General features: G+C 40.0%; 1 protein-coding gene across 1 annotated transcript in view; it reads left to right on the forward strand.

Annotated features, from left to right (window-relative positions):
- LOC116998272 (cytosolic phospholipase A2 epsilon-like) overlaps positions 1–20143 on the forward strand; it is a 31708-nt gene extending 11565 nt beyond the window's left edge. Inside the window, exons 3-20 of the mRNA XM_033063792.1 lie at positions 641–777; positions 4063–4194; positions 5305–5345; positions 5792–5834; positions 6571–6634; positions 7300–7463; positions 7730–7822; positions 8333–8370; positions 9000–9135; positions 10702–10838; positions 11300–11522; positions 12929–13043; positions 13551–13688; positions 16704–16811; positions 17496–17687; positions 18077–18243; positions 19380–19566; positions 19779–20143. Coding sequence (XP_032919683.1) covers positions 641–777; positions 4063–4194; positions 5305–5345; positions 5792–5834; positions 6571–6634; positions 7300–7463; positions 7730–7822; positions 8333–8370; positions 9000–9135; positions 10702–10838; positions 11300–11522; positions 12929–13043; positions 13551–13688; positions 16704–16811; positions 17496–17687; positions 18077–18243; positions 19380–19566; positions 19779–19987 — 2324 coding nt within the window. The 3' untranslated portion in view covers positions 19988–20143. The remainder of the gene's footprint in view (positions 1–640; positions 778–4062; positions 4195–5304; positions 5346–5791; positions 5835–6570; positions 6635–7299; positions 7464–7729; positions 7823–8332; positions 8371–8999; positions 9136–10701; positions 10839–11299; positions 11523–12928; positions 13044–13550; positions 13689–16703; positions 16812–17495; positions 17688–18076; positions 18244–19379; positions 19567–19778) is intronic.
- Positions 20144–20461: the final 318 nt, after the last annotated feature.

The following is a 20461-nucleotide window of genomic DNA, read 5'->3' on the forward strand; positions in this document are numbered from 1 at the left end:
CAAAACAAAACCAAAGCAACTGCTGTGCATGAAGATTTAATGCCATACTTGTAGCTCACTGTGCAACCTTCTGTGACATTACCACCTTTCTCAGAAATCAGAATTTTCAGAGTTTAAATCACAGGAAGATAAAAGTGCACTACCATTTTTGCATATTATTTTTCATGGTGAAGGGATATGATCACATGTTGGGTGAGACAGTCAACTCATTACATGGATTGGATTACAGATATGTGGGGGCAGCAGACCAGATGGGGAAGGTGGTTAAAAAGGTATTTTACTCCTGGAACAGGTTCCCTTAAAATGCATAGGTGTTTTTCTTCTCCATCACAAAAAATCCCTTCACTTGCAGCCGACAGGGGATGTACCGATAACAGGTTGTTAAGTCAAACTAGCTCTGTGTACTCTTTTCTTACCAGTTGTCTTTATTGCAGTAGTTTCTTTGAGTCTCCATTCATGACCTGAGCTCATACTTGGAGGAGGTAACAAATGGCAGTGAATGGTTTTGAATAAAGACCTGTCAAAAAAGTTACTGAAACACCTCCTTTTTGCAATTTGCTGTACACATTCAGTGCTATAAGGCTGCGCTTTAAGATATTTGTAGTAATTTGTTATTTACAACATATCTTTTCAAATGCAGTTAGCCAAACCGATTGCTATGTAAGCCTGTCCTTGCCCACTGCTTCCCCAGAGACTGTCCGGACCAAAACTGTTAAGAACTGCAAAGATCCAGTGTGGAATGAAACATTTTGCTTCAGGATCCAGAGCCAAGTAAAGGTAAGATACAGAGTGTATTTGTTTTTCTTTTGGGGCAGAAACGGCATTGTGTGATCAATATGTAGGGCAAAACAAAAATAAATAAGTGTGAAGATTACAAGGATATGAGTAAGGGGATTTGGAGTAGAATGTAGCAGTAAAATTAAATTTAATTTTCTGATATGTAAAAAAAATCCACGATATTTTTTAGCCATTCCCATAGTATTCTGTCACTTTTCCCTTTTTCTTTTCCTTTTTAAATCACTGCTTTTCACAAATAAATGTGAAAATGTCAAAGTAAATTGAATAGTGTAAAATATATGTATGAGCTAGGTAGTGAAAGCATCACAGGGCTGTGCTTTTTTACTATTCCTTTGTAATGACCAGAAAAAAAAGAAGTCACAAAGCAACAGTTTAAGTTTGCAAAATAAAACTTGATGAACTTTTATCATGATGATAAATGTTAAAGCTTAAGAAGATTTGCAAGTCCTGCTATCATCTCCCTCCAAAAGACAGCATCAACATCAGGGTCTAGGAGTCCACAAAGATCAGTGGGAGGCTAAGTAAACCAAGCTTACTTCCCACCAGGGGCAGTCAATCTCTGCTTTAGAGCTTACACTGTTCATTTCCTAGTGCTGGTGACGGATCAGGACTCTCTAAAGTGGCAAATCAGCAGGTCAGTCCTCTGGCTCTCCCAAGAATTGATAAACTCCTCCAAAACAGCATTTGGAATAGCTCCATGTGTTCCTACACCACAGGGTCTCCAGTGAACAGCGCCTCTTGCCTTTGGCTGCAGAAGTTGCTATGATACATGTTCTCAGGCTTTCTTCTGCAGTTGGGTGTTACTGGTCCTGTTTGGTGTAGCTTTCAGCTTTTACATGTCTGCCCATCTGTGGCCTACAGCCGGTGTTTCCCCTGCAAACCTAAAAAAATTCCAACTTCTTTCAAAATGCCAGTGAGGCACAATTTCATGAAGCCCTGCAGGCTTATCAGAGAAGTGAAAGGCAAAGGACAAATATTGAAGCATGGGAACAAACACCCACTGATCTGCAACTCTTGCACATGAGCACCTGCTCTTCCTGAAAGGTTTTTCAAAACTGCAGTACCACACAGAACAGCTGAAAAGATATCTTGGCCACACAAGCTACTTGAACTAGTTCTTCAGGAGTAGTGTTTGGGAAGATGTTATGTTTACTTTCAGTAAATTTGCAGCAGAAGACAAGACGTGGCATTAGTTGGAGTAATTTTCAGTATGTGGCAATAGCAGCATGGTGGTGGTGGCTGTGGCTTGAGAGTAGGCTGCAAAAATGTCTCCTGGGGATCTGGGACAACCAAAGCCCAGCAGTTAAGGCTCTTGCAGGCTTCTCTGTACATACTGTAATTCCTGTACTCCTTACCCTCTGAGCAGAACCAGAGTTTGCTGGTCCGGTTATTTTCTCCTTTCCTGTCTTGTGTTTTGCGAGGTATTTGTGTTTCCAAATTACGGTAGCCAGAGCTCAGCAAAACCATATAATGCACTGTCCCTGTGGAAGAAAAGATCTGTTTGGGCATGTTTGTGCTGTCTCACCAGGAGCAGTAGTGTTTTCTGATGGGCATCTGTTTTGATGAATGTCTGACAACCAGCTGGCTAGAAAGGCTTCCCAGGCTTGTGCTGTAGGCACTAGTCCTACAGCTCCAGGAGGGTGATCCTTCCCAGAGCTGGTGACACACAGCCCTGCCAAGGGCTGTCTCTGCTCATTACCTAGCTCCCAGTGATGCTGCCCTCATATTCCCTGTCAGGACAGATAGAAACAGTGAACTGCCAGACATCCCTGGCTGCTTCCCACACAGCATCCCAGGGGTGCAGCCAGAGATCTCCCTTGGCCAGCCAGGACCCTGGCATGCTTCTCTTGGCTAGCTGGAAGTAAGTGGGACTGTGAGTCAGATGGTCACTCAGGAAGTCAGTCAGTCATTTAAGCCAGATAAGGATATTCTATTGCAGCAGCTCAGCTTGGAAAACTGATCTGCTCTTCAGTGCAAGCCTGGCTCTAGTAACTGCAGACTATCAATTTTAAGCATATCACCTTCCATAATCCTTTACAGGCTATTTATGGCTGTCCTGTAAACCAAGGTTCTGTGACTGCTTGTCTCTGCCTCTGTCTCTTGACAGTGAGTTTATTTCCATTAGCAAGTGTCATGGACAGGGCTGACCAGAGTTCGATGCTTCTACATTGGTGGCCTTAAAGGCCAGCAGCCTTTGTGTCTTCCTGCAGTAAATTGCAAACTCAAGGTCATTTGCCATCTCTCCCTTGCTGGTTTCTTGCAGAATGATAGATGTCAAAAATGAATGCTTGGATTCTGGAGTGGCTTCTTTTCAGTGTGGTTGTCTAGTCAATCACTTATCGCATTTAGGTATGGACCTTTCTGAGATACATTATGAACTTCTAAGACAACAAAGCTCACATGCTCACTGTCTTTTATCCATGTGTTTGTGCATGAGACCATGAGCCTCCCTGTGTGTCTTTAATAAACATCAAGCCTCTTAGCAAGTTTCAGCTAAATCTGATGCATAAGTAAGAATCTGAGATAAGCACTCCCTGTAATTTGCATGAAAATGAGGCTGCTGAATATATTGAGGGAGGCCTGAATTATTGCCCCACTGAGAAAACAGCAGTTAGGGTTCATTTGCTCAGCACTCTGGGAGGCATCTCCGAGCCTGCCCATGTCCAACTAACAAACAGGCACAGAGGGGTTCTTACCCTCTCCTGTCCATCCAAACAGACAGGTGACAGGGGAGGGAGAGGAGGGAATTTATACAGTGGGATTTGTGCAATTTAATAAAAGCATATCCCTTTCTGTAGATTCCACGGTAATTATTTGCATGTGATCTGTTTAATAATGTACAGGATAAAATTATGCAACCGTGAAGTAATAATATGGTACATCCTTAATGTATTTTAATTGCTGCTTATCTCCAAGGATTTTTATTCTACCAATAGCAACAAAGTCCTGACCACTAGCTGGTTTTCTACAGTTCAGGAAAAAGTGGTGACCTCAAACTAAATTGGAAGTCAAACATGTTTTTCAATAGTCAATGATTCTACTAGCTTTTGTCATTTAAATTACTCTGCAGTACAAGTCAGCAACAAACCCTACTCTGTGTTAAGTTCAGAATATCTTTCTTTATCTCTGTGTGGATGCAAATGTTGTGCATGCTCTCTCACTTCTCCCCATTCTTTCTCTGTTTTCCTTTACATGCTGAGCACATCATCTCGTGTCTCTGTAAGGTCTCAAAATAGAATCCTAATTCTGTATCTCTGTTCACAGAATATTCTTGAGATGAAAGTGTATGATGAAAATGCAGTCACTAAAGATGACCTCCTTTTCACTGTTCTCTTTGATGTTTCTAAAATCCAGCTTGGAGAAACTGTTCACTTGATATTTCAACTAAATCCAAAGGTGAGTGATAAAACTACCTTGGTCACAGGAAAAAAATACTTCTTTTGATATTACTTCCTAAATAAGTTCTTTTAAAGCAATTGTAGATGGGAGAGTTTGTTTCCTCATGGCATGCACTTCATTATACCTTTGAAGAGCCTTCCAAACCTTAATCAGCAAAGCAGACAAGGACATGATCCTGAAAACTTTTGCTAGCTCTTCAAATCTCTTAGCAGGTGTTTTTTTTCTGACACCAGAGTTGCCGTTTTTCCCACTTTCTTGACTTTGTTGCTCAAATAGGTTTTGTTGGAAATTCAAAACTTCATCAGCATTGCAATACAAAACTTCATCAGCATTGCACAAAGTTTCTTTGTTAGAATTTCTTTTCCTGGCACAAACACTTGTGAGTTTGGGCATACCCTGGCACATGTTGCAGTATTCACTTAAAAACTGATTCCTTGCCCTGTAACTCTTTTGAATATACCCAAAAATAATACACATATCCATACTGATGTGCTAAAATCAGTTGATGGCCAGTTGTTCAAACTATTTCATTGTTTTAGTGTGCCTGAACTCACATGATGACTTCAACATGGGATGTGGGTATTCAGTTTAGATACTTCTATATGTTTGCTATTTCACTGACTATTCTTACAGGGTATATATTGGTATTCAGGTCCACAGTGATTTTGGGAGGCAGTCTGCCTTAACCATTTTGGGCAGTGGTCAGTGTGTTGTCTGTGTTATAGGAGTCCTTTTGATCAGAAGAGTTGAGAATGCCCTCTTCTATACAGCAGTATTCCTCTTCAGATAACATTACACAGTAAAAACCCAAGCCTTTAGAGAGTTTTAAGCCAACAGCTACTGCTGCAGGACTGCCTGCCCTTCTCTGCCTCACCACCAAACAGAACAGGGCAGCTTGGCCTGAGGACTGATGGTCAACAAAGGAGGGAGAACACTTTCAAAATCACTCCAACTCAAATGCTTTCACTCCTTGCGCTATACCCTGGAGCAGGAATGAAATTTGATTTGATTGAAGAACTCTTTCAGGAGCCAGAATAATAATTGGCAACTATTGCTAATGAGAAAGAAAACTAATTCAGATGTTTATAATAAATTTCTTTTTTACAGACGCAGGAGATCCTAGAGGTGGAGTTTGCATCAGAGAGCATGTGAGTAATATCCACAGGGAACCATAGAAGTGCCCCTTTGCAAGCAGTCAAACACAGGCTAGTATTTTGTATAATATAGTTGAAAATACGCAGCAGGACAGCAATGGCTGGTGTTGATGAAGTTAATTGCATATTGACTAAAACTCTGTCTTCCTTATCTCCCAAGAATCCTCCTAGTTAATAATTCATCCTGTTACTTGCTGGATGAGGGAGGAAATAAGAATAGCAGTCATCATACTTATTAAACCTATTGTTTACCATTATAATTAAAAATTTTAAAAAAAGGAAAACACATTTCAAATGTCTCCCAAAATTAAAAATCAGTGACATGTTTAAGACCATGCTGGACAAGACAAACTTCAAGAAAGGTATTATCCCTTGATGTTCATTTAAGGATGTATTTAGTTGATACTACTTCTGAATGCATTTTTTTTTTTCTCTTTCAGTCCGGTCCCTCCTGAAAAACTGGTGACTAACGGTGTATTAGTGGTAATTTTAAACTATTGCTCTTCTGTCTCCGTTTTCATGACAGCAATAGGAATGGTGAATCTGGCAGGTGCCCAACACCTCACCGCAGGCGAGGCTGAAGGGGAGGGAGACGGGGGTCAAACACAAGCAGCCATCCTGTTATGCTGCTCCCTGTGGGAGGATGTCTTAGGAAAGAATGTGCACAGTCATTTGGGATACCCAGAGACCTGTTCACCACCACAGGCTGATATCAAGTCTGTTGACAAAGCCTGAAGTGGTCTTTCACTGACTTACTGCTGCTGTGTCATGCCTTTGGGGAACTTCTTTTGTGCCTCCCTCACAGCCATCCTGTTTCCCCACTTCCACTGGATGATATGGAAGTTGCTTTCTCAGCTGCCCTTAACTCATTACTTAGAGGAGGTGGCACTTGACCAAAGCAGGGCAGCAAGGACATCCCTGTGATTTGGCTAACCCATCAGTTTACCCTCAGGGGGTCTCAGCACACTCCCATTTCCCCCCCTGTTATTTCTCTTCTCTTCCCAGTCCTGTCCAAAACCACCACAACAAATTCAATTTCAGCTGAAGCCTGTCACATTTTCAGAGTGCCAAAGTCTTTCTCTTATCAGCCTAACAAACACAGGGTGGACTGTTTTCCAGACCCCAGGGACTCAGGTGACCAAAGACAGATAGCAGTGAAGTGACTCAGACATGGAGTGTTTTATATACATTCATCTCTCATTGTTCATCCCTGCTACAGTCTCGTGAAATTTCTTGCTTGGAAGTCCTAGTGGACAGCAGATGGACAAAAAAAGAACCTTCAGGTTAGACTTCAAACTAGAAACAAAACTCCCTTATTTTATGGTTAACTAACTTTTCTTGGTACGTTGGTTGGTTTGGGGTTTGTTTGTTTGGTTTAATTTTTTTTTTAAGTTTCTTTTGTTTGTTTTGGTTTTGTTTGTTTGGATTTTTGTCTCTGTGTGGGTTTTTTTTTGGATGTTAGTTTGTTTCGTACTGTCATTTTCTTATCTGGTGACTTCCCTTCTTTGTTCCTACAATTAGAGCACAGGATTGGATGGTTAAGAGGATATACACAGTTTCACAGATCCAACAGTTACAGTGTGTCTGTGCTAACGAACAATAAAAACCGGACTTTGAAATTAAAGGAATGAATCTTATAAGTGCTGTAAAGTAGAAGAAAATATATGTTTCTATCTCAACTTACATTTTGTCCAATTTGCCTGAGTTCTTAAAACATGTACTGCAGCTTTCTAAGATTTTTGATGTTTTGTGGTTTTTGATTTGCTTGTTTGCTTTTCTTCTCCTCCTACTTCTTGTAAGGTTCCCTTGCTGGATAAATAGAGTTTGGAAGCTTTTAAGCATTGTTGAAGGGTGTATATACAAACTTCCAAAAGACTATTTAATGTTAATTTCTGGGATCATAGTCATTAACTTCTCTGTATTTTTTTTATGTTTGGATTTTTTTTAGAAAAAGACTTCTTGTTTTCAGTGAAGGGATCATATGAGAAGAGCCAGACCCTGTCGCTGGGCTCTTTCTGGCAACCTCTGAAGCCCCTGAACTTCCATTACATCAAGTACAACCTGTCAGAGCTGTGCATGGCTCTAGCAGAGAAGAAGCCTCATTTCTGCTCGGTATGTGATCATCAGCTTGAGTAAGCACAGTAAACTCATGGTTTTCTACACTTCACTGAGGCAAATGGAAAGAGTTTGTATTTTCAGTGAAGAGCTATTTTTCATGAACTTCAGCTTTGAAACAGCATTTTAACCCCTAAGACATACACAGATGCCAACTTGAAACCTTCTCGACAGGGACCCCATTTGAAAAAAGTAAATTGGAGACAGCACTTTTTTGTGGTGTATGCATTAAATACTTTTCTACATTGTAATTTATTTTTCAGCGTACTTCATGTGAAGACAAAAATGACCACTATGCATCCCTCACTATTCCTCTGGATTCTCTTCCATTCAGTGAGAAAGTGGCAGTAGCAAAGGTGATTCCTACCAACTTCTTAGAATAAATGTTAAGCTATAGATCAATGGGCATGACTTAATTAGATCAGAGTGAAGTAGGGGTTTAGACATGTAACTGTTAGTGCCCTTAGCATCCTAACAATTCCTAACATTATGGACCTGTACATTTTCATATGAACCAAACACAACAAAAAAATCACAGCCAAACACATGACAAAGGGATTTCTGTGACCACCTCAGGGACCAATGCAGATCAGAACAAATGCAAATGATGAGGCAGGATGGAGCATGCTGGCAGAGCTGGTGTTGATTTTTTACTGTATACTGCTCTCTTTATCTTTAGCATAAAACAATATAAGGAAAATTAAGTGGACTTGGAGAAGTTTTAAGATTTAGATGAATTTTCTGTTTATAATGGCTTTGTGGCTCAATATGGCTTTTGGAAAAAGAGAAGGGCTTAAGAGCTGATGGTAAAGAAAGAACATTAAATGATCTCCAGTGTTTATATGGTGATTTTGTTTTTTTCCTAGGATGAGACAATCAATTTACATGTGAAGTCAAATGACTGGTAAGAAATTCTGTCTTTGGGTTTTGTGGTTGTGAAAAAATATGATTTTTGCATTCTTACCTATTTCTGTAACTACAGGAGAAAGTATTTAGTCAATGTTTATATTTACCTATTCACCTATGTTCATAACCCATATCCACAATGTGGTTAACTGTGATAGGTGATTTTTCCTGTTATGCTGCTATACAGAAGTTCAGTTTAGAAAGGAAGAATGTTTTCTGGTTGCAACATCTGTAGAGCTGTATATTTAGAAAAAGATGTGTTTACCTTCCTTTCCTTGCTTGTAAAAAATACAGAGTATTTGTATTTATAAAATCTGTTGGTCCTGAGGCAAAAATGCCTAAATATTCCACTGTTTATAGTATCCATATATGAATTGCAGTATATCTTAGACACTTCCTGAAAATCAGTGTAGTAATAAAGACTATTTCTTTCTGTAAGATTTTGCTACTTTTTGCATTTTATCAGTCTTTTCTCTACCTTGTCTATACCATCTGTGATGTGCTTTTGTGGGGCCAGAGTAGAAGCTTTTCTAAGCCTCATAGTAGAGTTGCAACTTGTAAGCAAGCATCCAGATATTAATTTTAAGTGACTGTGCACACCCTGTTTAACCCTGGACTTTGTTGGAGGTCCAGAAACTTAGATGTTCGCTTGGAGTTTGATCTGTGTACGGAGGAGAAAAATTTCCTACAGAAAAGGAAGAAGTTTGTGGCTTCTGCTCTGAAAAAAGCACTACATTTAGAACATGACCTACAAGATCATGAGGTATGGGGAGGACCACAGGGACTGTAACATGCTGTGTAACAGGAATGTGTTATGTTCATACCTTTTGCATATTGTTCTTTAACTAGCCCTGATACATTCACTGCATCATGTAAAGCATTGAGGAATGCTTTTTTACATTTTCTGCTTTAGATGAAGCAATGTGAAAGCCAGGATAGTGTCAAGCCCTCTTGATACACATTTCTCCAGAAAATACAATCCATAAATCAGAATTTTTGCTCTATTTCTTTTTCATCTGTGCATTATAAACCTGGATAGTCCAACTTTTTCAGCTGATCATTCAGTTACCAAGACCTCATAAAAGTATTTTATCAGATTTTTGGAGGGAGAAAATCTAACAGTTAAAGTGGTGCATAATACTGGCTGATGAGAAGGTGTCTTATTATAGACTGTCTCCTCTGGTGCTCATCATCTCAGCTGTAGCTCCTCAAAGAGAACAAAGACATTCAACACTTTTTTCTCTAATCTATTTGTCTGAGGTATGGTTCATATTTGTAAATGTCTATTCTAGTGTGGGGATTGTTGGTGCTTTAGAGAGGGAGCATGATTTGTGATCAGGAACCGGAGAAATGAAGAACCAACTTGAGAGCTGGTTACGTTTTTTTTACCTGTGTTTTCTTCTTTGTCCAGGACAGGTGGACCAAAGGCATTTTAGGTAATATATGACAGCATTTTTTAGATCAGAGTGAAGTAGGGGTTTAGACATTAGACGATGGTTTAGCATTAGATAATGGGGTAGTGCTTTTCCTATGTTTTCCATAAATTATGCTCCTGCTCACAGACTGATCATATTATACATTGTTTCTCATTGGCACAATAGTTTCAATGAAAAAAACCCAGCAGTTTCTTACGTAAAAGAATTTATAGGGGAAGTACTTCTAACTACTATTTTCAGATTTTCCATCAAGAGAATATTTCCTTTATAGTCAAGAAAATCCAAATCAGAATACTTTGCTTTGAACTAAAATGTTCAGTTTGAATCAGGAAACTGTTGAGTATTACTTTTCTGAAATTGTCTGGAAATGTGTGTGGAAAATGTCAATGGGCTCATCTTCTCGCAATGGATTTCTTAGAGAAATTTGTCTTCCTGTAACACAATTTAGATTTCCATACAATTAGGCTTCATCACTGCAATTATACACCCTAGGTACTTTGTAGGAAATGTAATCTAGCTATTATGCTTGACTTACAGAGAGGATGAGCTCTGCTCATTATCAAAATAGACCTCTCAAAAGACAATGTTTTGCTAAGGAAAACTCAGTCTAATATTGAAATGCCTTGAAACAATAAGTTTTGATAAGCCAGCATGTAAAAATTTACGATCAAAAGTGATTGACTTTGATCAAAATCCTCAAAATCAGTTAGGTTGTTGTTTTGTTGGGTTTTTTTCTGTGCAAAATAGAGTTTTCATTTTTTTCTTCCCTGCTTGGGGAAATGGTGAAATGTTGGAATTTTTTATGGGACTGACATGCTATATTTCACTCAGCTCTGATCACTTGTGCTGGTAAACAAAGTGTTGATTGCCACTGCTGTGTTATGATTAAACAGGTGCCAGTTGTAGCAGTGATGACAACAGGAGGTGGCACCCGGGCACTGACATCTCTGTTAGGCAACTTGCTGGGTCTCCAAAAGCTGGGTCTCTTGGATGCTATTTCATATATCACTGGGTCATCTGGTTCAACATGGTAAGGAGATCCTGAGCAACGACATCACCTCTATAGTCTGCTGTGCGAGATATTTCTTCTCTTCATTTTTGTAAACAAAGGAATACTGCTTCAGTCGTGAGCTTCTTTTGTTGCTGCATTAGGAGCACATTGCCCAGGCCAGTGCACGGCCAAGATGCTGCTTGCAATTTTCCTTGATTCTTTGTTTCATCTCTAGGATCTTTCCTACCCAGTCACTGGGGTGCAAATCACAGCTTTGTGCATAAACCTTAGCAGCAAGGACGATTTCTTCCCACAAGTCCTCAAGTTTCACTACAGATTTGGGAAACTCTTCTAAATCAAAAAATCTTTTCAACAATCAGCTAATCCCAAAAGATGCTTTTAAACAAACTCAGCTAGTTCATTTGATGTGGACCTTAAATCTGAGTCTAAAAAGTGAAAGTTTCTCTGCATATGACAATGCACTTCCTTTCTTTTCCCAGGACTTTGTCACATTTGTATCAGAGTGCTGACTGGTCACACAAGGATCTATCAAGACCCATTGGTGAAATCCGCAGACATATGACCAAGTGCAAGCTAAGCTGCTTTTCCCTGGAGAGCTTGAAATATTATGCAAAGGAGCTAAAACTGCGGAAGCAAGAGGGATACAAGATCTCTAGTGTTGATTTTTGGGGGCTTCTGCTGGAAAAAGCATTAGATGATGGGGTAGTGCTTTTCCTATGCTTTCCATTCTATCGTATGGAAAACGAAGCTTCAGGGACAGATGCCTGAGAGCATCCCAGCATTATCCAGCAGATGATTTCTGCTGATTAACAAAGGGGTTTTAGAATTGTTGAGGTTGGAAAGGCCTCTGTGTCCAACCATTATCCTGTCACTATCATGTTCATCACTAACCCATGTCCCCAGGTGCCACACCTACACAAATTTCAAAGGTTCACAGATAGTGATTCCACCACTTCCCTGAGGAACCTGTTCCATTGCTGACCAGTTTTTCAGTGAAGAAATTTTTGCTAATATTCAATTTAAACCTCTTAGGGCACAACTTAAGTCCATTTCCTCTTGTCTTATCACTTGTTACTTGGAAGAAGAGACCAACCCTCACCTATTTACTACTTCCTTTCAGGAAGTTGTAGAGAGTGATAAGGTCTCCCCTGAGCCTCCTTTCCTCCAGGCTACACAACACCAGCTCCTTGCAAGACATTTTCTCTAGACCCTTTCCCAGCTCCATTGCCTTTGCTCCACGTCCTTTGCGGGACGTGCTCCAGCAGCTCAATGCCTTTCTTATAGCGCGGGGCCCAAACTGGACAGAGCCTGTGAGGTGTGGCCTCACCAGTGCTGAGTACAGGGGAACAATCACTGCCCTGCTCCTACTGCCACTGCTGATCCAGGCCAGGATACCATTGGCCTTCTTGGCTACCTAGGCACACACTGGCTCATGTTCAGCTGCTGTTGACCAGCACTCCCAAGTCCTTTTCTGCTGGGCCACTCTTCCCCCAGCCTGTAGTGCTGCATGGGGTCGTTGTGACCCAAGCGCAGCACCTGAAACTTGGCCTTGTTGAACCTCGTGCAATTGGCCTTGGCCCTTGATTCAACTGTCCAGATCCCTCTGCAGAGCCTTCCTGCCCTCCAGCTAATCAACACTCCCACCCAATTTTGTGCTGTTTGCAAACTTGTTGAGATTTTTGTCCCCACATATCTCTTAATGCATAATTAGCAGCCCAAGGGGCTTCTGTATAGCAGAAAACCTATGTTTCCTACAACAAGTATGAGTATCTGAGTACCTAACTAGAGTTGTATTCTTAGTTTATTTTCCTCTGCTCATCCCTGTGAGAAAAAGTTTCCATGTAAACTGTATGTTTTTACGAGGAAGAACAGGAGACCATTGCTTAAAAAAAGCATCCTACAACTCTACTTGTAATTAAATAAGCCTATGTGGATGTTTAAATGTTTAGATCACTCCTTGTTTAAAAATATATTTGGACACAAAATGAGTTGAGAGAATAGCAAAATTAAGAGGGAAACAGATATATATTTTGCTGTCGTCTTGGAAGCCCATATACTATGCCAAGAAGGTCCCTTGATTGTGCTCTTTGTCTTTCATCAATTCACAGAAAAATAACCACAAACTCTCAGATGAGCAAGAGGCATTGAGTCAGGGTCAAAATCCCCTACCTATCTATATGATCCTCAACATCAAAGAAGATTACAGCCTTTCAGAGTTCAAAGGTGATGGCAAAAATGGGCTCATTTGGAGTTCAAACCATTTCCATTATCGGTACTTCAACCTCTTCTACAGCTGACCCATAGCATTTATAAACAGCTTCTTTTCCTCTGTAACTTCCTTTTCCATTTCCAGAATTTGTGCCTAGGCTGTGGGAGAAAATTGTCTTCTATGGGGCAGGAGAAATCTTGGGGAGGTGTTTAAGGACAGCCAAGGTACTCACAAGCCTTAGCTCCACTTGTGGGGTAACTCAGGCTGACCCCTCTTGGTGTTAACTTCACTTATGTTCTCTCTGGTGAGGGTCATTGGAAAGTTCTGAATGAACAACACTGCAAGACATTGTTGACTGAGTGACCAGTTGAATGATAACTCTTCACCCTGAGGAAGGCCAGTCTGTGGTCACCCTGCAGATAGAGTTTATCCTGCAGCTGCCTTTTTGCCTTGTCATAACTCTTCCAGCAGGGAAGTAACAATAAGATTATGATTTCAAAATTTGTGTTATGTCTCTGCAGAATGGGTGGAGTTCACCCCTTATGAGGTTGGGTTCTTAAAATATGGTGCCTCCATTCGTGCAGAGGATTTTGGCAGTGAGTTCTTCATGGGTCGCTTGATGAAGAAGCTTCCTGAGTCCCGAATCTGCTTCATGAAAGGTGATGTGCTCTATTGCAAAAATTTGAATTGCATAAATCTGTATTTTTTTAAAATATAATGCAAACCCTGCATGTTACAACCAGTGCCCTGCATCATGCAGGACTGAAACTAATTGTATACTGTGTTGTTCTCACCTCTGACTGAATTCCTTAGACAACGGACATGGGCTAAAAGTACTGAGAGGAAATTTGAAACCGCACTATTCACTCTTGCTTTTGTCTTGAATAGTGATGCTCATGCCTGAAGCCTCATGGCTGCTTGAAGAGGTTAGGTTCATTTTGAACCAATTAGCAGCAGAGTTCCACACGAAAAACATTCATATTTTGAAACTGAAATCTTAAAATCAAGTTTATCTATTAATGGCATGATCTTAGATGCCAAAGCAATGTTGTTACTGAGTTTATTATAAAATACAGCAATTTAAAATTGTTTTGTGAAATGCTACTGATACTTTTACAAGTTTAATAGTATTTAAAATCCTTTGTAATTTTGCTACCATGTAGTTGAAATTTATCATTCTTAATTCAGTAAATTGGGTAGCACCCAGAAATATATGAAAAAAAAATGTTTTGCAGGTTTTATTTAATTCTTGTTTTAATTTTGCTTAATGCTGGAAGTCTCTACAACACCCCTTTGTACATTGGTTCTCTGGGGTAAAGTTGTCTGCAGACAAGTCTGTCCACTCTTAAACAGATATTTTACATGTAAATAAGCACAAGACACAGCAGGACACCAAGGATACAGGTAAAAATAACTTATAAAGTGAAAAATCCATACAACCAGCAACACCACGTGGTTTTTCTTATTTGATATTCTGAGAAGCTGTGAATGTCTGTGTTATGCAGGAGGAGTCCAGAATCATGTTGTTCAAAACATGAGACAATAGTTGGGCATAAGAAAGAAAAGACTGTGCTCAGTCACACAAGCACTAAATCTCACCACTTTATTAGTTAAGCTAAGTGCTTTTAGTGATGTCATGAGTTTAGAAAAGAGTTGCCTGACGGAAATGGCTCAGAAGGAAACATAGGATACAAGAGTATGAATAGATCTGAAAAGGACAAGAGAAATTCCTGCAAAGTAAATCCCACTGGTGCTCTGAAACCCAGTAGTTCAGATGCAGCCACCAGCACTAGAAATCCCAAATCCAGGAGCTTTAGATACTGGAGAGTAACTGGAGGAGAGATTCCTTCATTCTTCCCTTTTTCTTTTACTTTTCCATTAACTTCCATTGACTGTTAGAGGTGGGAGGTAGGTCACAGAGCTAGGTGGGACACAGAGCCTTCTTCTGAGCGTGTTGTGCCTCCATTGCAGTTCCTCAGTAGCAGTGGGTAGTGTGTTCATACCCGGGGTGGCCAGGTAGGGAGCACACCAACACACCCAGCCTGGGCTGAGCTCTGTTCTCAGCCTTGGCACCAGAACCTGCTGGCCCCACAGCCACGGGCGTGTCTTTATAAAGGATAAGGTGGAGAGTTACAGCAATGTTGCCATCTAGTGATGCCACATGCAATGCCCTCTTGGGTTGCTATGAAAATGTGCTACTGGTTACAGCTTGAAGTTTAAGCATAAAAGCAAGGTGTCATTTGCAGGGAGAGGGAAGGCCTGTTGTATGAGCAGTGGCTAGAGTTGGAAAGACTGGATGAGCTTATGGGGATACAAGACCCTCATGTTTCCAGAAGAAAGGCTGGGGTGAATAAGTGCTTGTTTACTGTCTTCAACTCTGTTGGCCTGGTAAAAGATACCATCCCTTTTCACAGTTCTTACTTCAGCCAATACAGGTACAAAGAAAATTCAGTGTGAGAGGTTAGGGCAACGTTGCTATGTAATTATAAACAAGTTCTGAGGAGACAACAATGTTTGAAAGTCATTAAAATGCAGGAACAGTGTGTAACTCCTAGGGCTGAGGGAACCGGAAGAGTTACAGGATGAGAAGACACCAAGACAGGAGAAACCAGAGGAGTTATCTTCTCATTGCAGGGTTGGACAGAAGCTTCTCAAGCTGCTGGGAGATGAGGTTGTCTTGACAGAAACTGGACAGTAATTATGTGCAAATGAACTCTGCTTGACAGCTAGATCAGCCAGAGAGCCACAATCTGATTTCTTGATTATGCATTTCTAATATTTCTTAAATCAGTCTATTCTTACAAGGACTTCCTGTAAAACAGAAGGTTCTTGGATTTCTGTCCCACTCTAGAAACAAGCCATGTTTTAAAGGGAATTGTGTTTCTGTTAGTAATTTATGGGATGAATAATTATTTTATTCTGCAACTCAAGTTATTGCATTCTGTACAACGTATGGCTTTTGCAAAGCTTTCACTGGTAGAGATTTTCAAGGCAAAGCACAGTGCTGCCTTCTCTGGTAGAGTTCCTCTTGGGGCTTGTGACAGAGCTGGGGAGGAAGAGATACTTTTCAAAATCCAAGAGACTTTCGGAGATTTCTGCATTCTGCAGACATTTTTAGATGTTCTTTATGTGGAATTGAAAAAGTGGGAGAAGCACTATGGGAATGAGAATGACAAATGGAGGATAAGGGTCTCACTCAAAAGACCTCATGCAGAGAGAAATTTTAGAAGGACAGCAAAGATGTCTTGTATTTAGAGGACTTTTCTGCAGACTATCCCAGACTGTGCTCTAACCATTTGATTCTTGACTGTCAAGGAGCAGCTTCCAAACCTTTAACTCAGTATCCACTTCTATACGACATTTTGTAGACCAGACCCTTATTTTATAAGAAATGACATGGTTTTGCTCACTTATAACAATTGTGTATAGAATGGAAAATGTTGGTTTGTATGTGGCAATGAACTACAGAGGCTGAAGGCCTCACAGAGTGTTTTAAGCTATTTAAGCTCCTCCTGGAGGACAGAATGCTAGCTGCTGAAAAGATCTTCATATAGTTTTTGGTGATAATTTGGAAACCTCGAGGTTTTCCAGTACCCCTTTCAAAGCTGAGAGATTAATTTTTATTCCTTTAGAATGTTTCTGAGTAAGTTTTCCTGTTCTCTACCATTGCACAGGCCTATGGAGCAATGTCTTTTCATACAACCTGCTGGATGCCTGGCATTCATCAGATCCTACACAAAGGCGCTCACTGAGGTGCACCCAACACAGCACTGTTGATATTGGTTAGTTATGTTTCTGTTTTACCTGTTGCCTCATAAATCCAGAGGCTTCATGCTGTCTGCTGTATCTAACCAGGTTTTCTCTCCGAATTTATTCATTGCAATATAATTTCCATTAATCTCTCTTAGACTGAATTTACACAAATATAAAGCTACTGAAGGTTTTAAACAGATTGGCTTTGTCCAGGGCCCTTTGGTGAACCTCCATGTTGTAACACCTCAATGCTGTGTTCTCCATCTGCCTCAGCAGCTGGTACTTTTCTTACATTGTATTGAAGACTTCAATTACATGCAACTCCATTTCAAATTTCATGAGGTACTGTCTAGCACATCCATTTCTCTCTAATTTTTTTTTCCTTTTTCTGCAAAACTGATTTTTATTAATTTTGGAAGGAACAGGTCCACATTCTGAACCTGCCCTAGCCTTCACAGATCTGTGAATTCTACCAAAGAATGGATCTCTTTTTCCAGTTTTAGCAAGATTTTTGCCACTGTGTTTCTCATGGAATAGGCTTTACTGAAGATGGATTTTCTTCTTATTCCTGTTTTGACATTGATTTATTTGTATGTTGCAATGTCTTATTAGGATCTTCTTTTTCCTAGCTAATATGAGAGGCCTTCTGTTATTTTAAGTATTGAAAAGAACTGTATCAAAGCAACAATTTGTTCACCTCCTCTGTCTTTCAGAAGAAGAGCCGCCTTCATCAGACAGGAGACATGAGTTGGAGACTTACTTGGTCACGCCTGAATGTGGCATCATGGGCATCATTCGGCAGATCCTGACAGAGCGGGTGATGGTTTCAAAGTTCTACAACTTCCTGAAGGGGTTCCAGCTGCACAATGAATACCTTCAGAGCAAAAACTTCTGCATATGGAAAGGTAAACATCCTTGGATATAATTTTTTACCTCCTTAGATGGCTGGTGTTTCCATCAGTGAAGAGAAGGCAGATGATGACCTTTTGGAAATTAGTATTTCAAGATAAATATTTAAATTTCATACAGTCAAATCAGCTTCAGGAATGTCCTTAACTCCAGGGAAAGAAAATTACTGCTTATCTGGGGTGGAAGAATAGCAACTCTCTTTTTACTTTGAACAGGTCTTTCTTTTATATGTGAAGGTTGAACATCTGTAGTGTCAGGGTGTTTTGGAAATAAGTAAAAGTAATGGAGAGCCAAGAGGCATTTTTCCCAAATTTTCCTCATTATTCAAACAACAGATGTATTGTTTCTTCATTGAATCACTCATCATTACAAATATTTCCTTTAGATACTGTACTAGAGCATTTCCCCAACCAGCTGACACAAACAGCAGAGTTCATGTGCCTGGCAGACACGGCGGGATACATCGACATCAGCTATCCACCACTCATGAGGCCAGAGAGGAAAGTGGATGTTGTCCTGCACTTAAACTATTCTTCTGGATCACAGACCTTGGTGTGAAAAATGCTCTCTTTTCTTTGATAAACAACTGCTGCCTTTTAGCCCTCCTTAACTCCTAAAGATTCAGAATAATTTATGTAGAATAAGCTGATTCTGGGAGAAAAGGCTCCTGGGTCTACAGCTCTCTGTGCATATGCTTAGGTCTTGTAAGTGATGCTGGTAAATCCCCCAAGAACAGAAGTAATATCAGATTTCAAAATATTTTATATGAATTAACCCTCTAATAGCTAAGTACTATCTCCTAGACCTGTGTGCTCCTATGATCTCCATTTGGCTATCTAGATTACACTTGGAGTATTTATCTGGTACTAGTTACTACCACTGATGAACTCATTATGGTTGGGTTGTGATCTTCATATAAAGTTATCCACATGCAGAATAATTAGAAATATTTTGTCCAGTTGTCTTTAGAACAGTAACTGAAGTTTTTTGTTGTTGTTCAACATTGTGGAAAAGAATTGTCCTTTGACAATATTTGCTCTTTCTAATACCATCTAATAATCTGGTCTATAATTCCTGTTACTAGATAAGGATAAGACTGAAATTCTTGAGGACTAAAATTTTCATACATGCTAACCAGACTCAGGAAGCAAAATCCTACTTTCAAAAATTTCTAACACACCTGCAAGATTAATGTTTCAGTTATGATGATATTTGCTCCCAGATGACTGTTTACATAACTTTTCAGAACCATTCTAAGGCATCTAAGATAGAGGCTTTTAAATACTTTATTCAGAGTTTAAAAAAAAGTAATTTTGCATTTAAAAACTGTACTATTTCAGATTTTTGTCCATTCTACTTGTTTCAGGATTTTCTCCAGAAAAGGCATCTTTCTGCATCCTAAGCTGCTAGGCCACCCTTCCCGTAGTCATGGACATTTTATCTATCTTGTAGAGGTAAAGGCCAATGAGAAGAAGGAGAACACCAATCAGGAGTGCAAGCTGGAGGCTGAGTCTTGAATTGTTCTGTTAATAGTACTTAATACCTCATGTAAGAGACAAGGACAGAAGAAATATTGACAGGAAACCTTGCTCCCAAATATTTGTGAAGGTCTTTCAATGGATGCATTAGGAAAAGTGGTGGAGTGTAGCAGAATTTCTGACCTTTTCTTCTTTTCTCTCTGAATTCAGCCTTTGGAAGAAGCGTCCAAATACTTTCAAAAGCAGGGAATCCCATTTCCCAAAATCCACATGAGTGAAGAAGAGAAGAAAAACCTAAAGGAGTGCTACATTTTTGAAGACACAGAGACCCCAGAGGCACCAACTGTGGTGTTTTTCCCTCTGGTGAATGACTCCTTCAGAAAATACAAAGAGCCTGGTAAGCCATGGGATGGTTCTCCCACCACCTGGCAGCCCTTTGGCTGTGGGGTAGGAGACATGGTGTAGGGTGCTCTCCTCCCTCCCCTGCTGTGCCTCCCATGGGAGAGAAATGCAAGCGCCAAGGGCGCGAGGAGTAACGTTGTGCCCACCTGGAAAGTGGGAGGTGGAGCCATATCTACACCCCACTGATGATTTTTCTTTGTTTGCCAGGTGTGGAGCGCAGCCCTGCTGAGATGGCGCAGGGCAATGTGGATGTTTCCACCATTTTCTCCCCCTACTGCTTAAACAGCTTTACCTACACAGGGGAGGAGTTCGACAAGCTGATAGAACTGACCAGCTACAACATTCAGAACAACCAACATCTGATCCTTCAGGCTTTGAATTCAGCCATAGAGCAGAAACGACAGCACAAAAAATAAACACTCACCTGAGTTTCAAAAAGATATCTGCATGATTTCTTTCTAAAAATTCTTCTCTGGAGGAGAATCAAAAGCTGTCTTCAAATGAGCATAGTAGACTTGGAAAGTAAAGACTTGTCTCAGGCTGTGATTCCTCTCTACCACATGATGATCCTAGACCAGCGAATCAAACAAAATAATGAGTAGACTTGTGCTTTATTTATGTTGGATTTCACTGCTGGTGAACTTTTTTTTCATGTGTATAAGCAGTAAATTGAAGGTCAGAAAACATTGGGTTTATTGAAAAGTTTTTTAAATGCATGAATCTGGAACAGCAGTACAAATTCTTTCAAAATTTGTTATACTACTGGAAATTATATGTGAAGACAAATGAGCTAAGATATTTAATTTATTCCAAATCTAGTACAAAATAAAAATACATGACAAATGTGGACAATTGCAAAGAACATGAAAACTGTATTTTCCTATAATGTC

This window comes from Catharus ustulatus, chromosome 6, assembly GCF_009819885.2.
Source record: "Catharus ustulatus isolate bCatUst1 chromosome 6, bCatUst1.pri.v2, whole genome shotgun sequence".
NCBI lineage: Eukaryota > Metazoa > Chordata > Aves > Passeriformes > Turdidae > Catharus > Catharus ustulatus.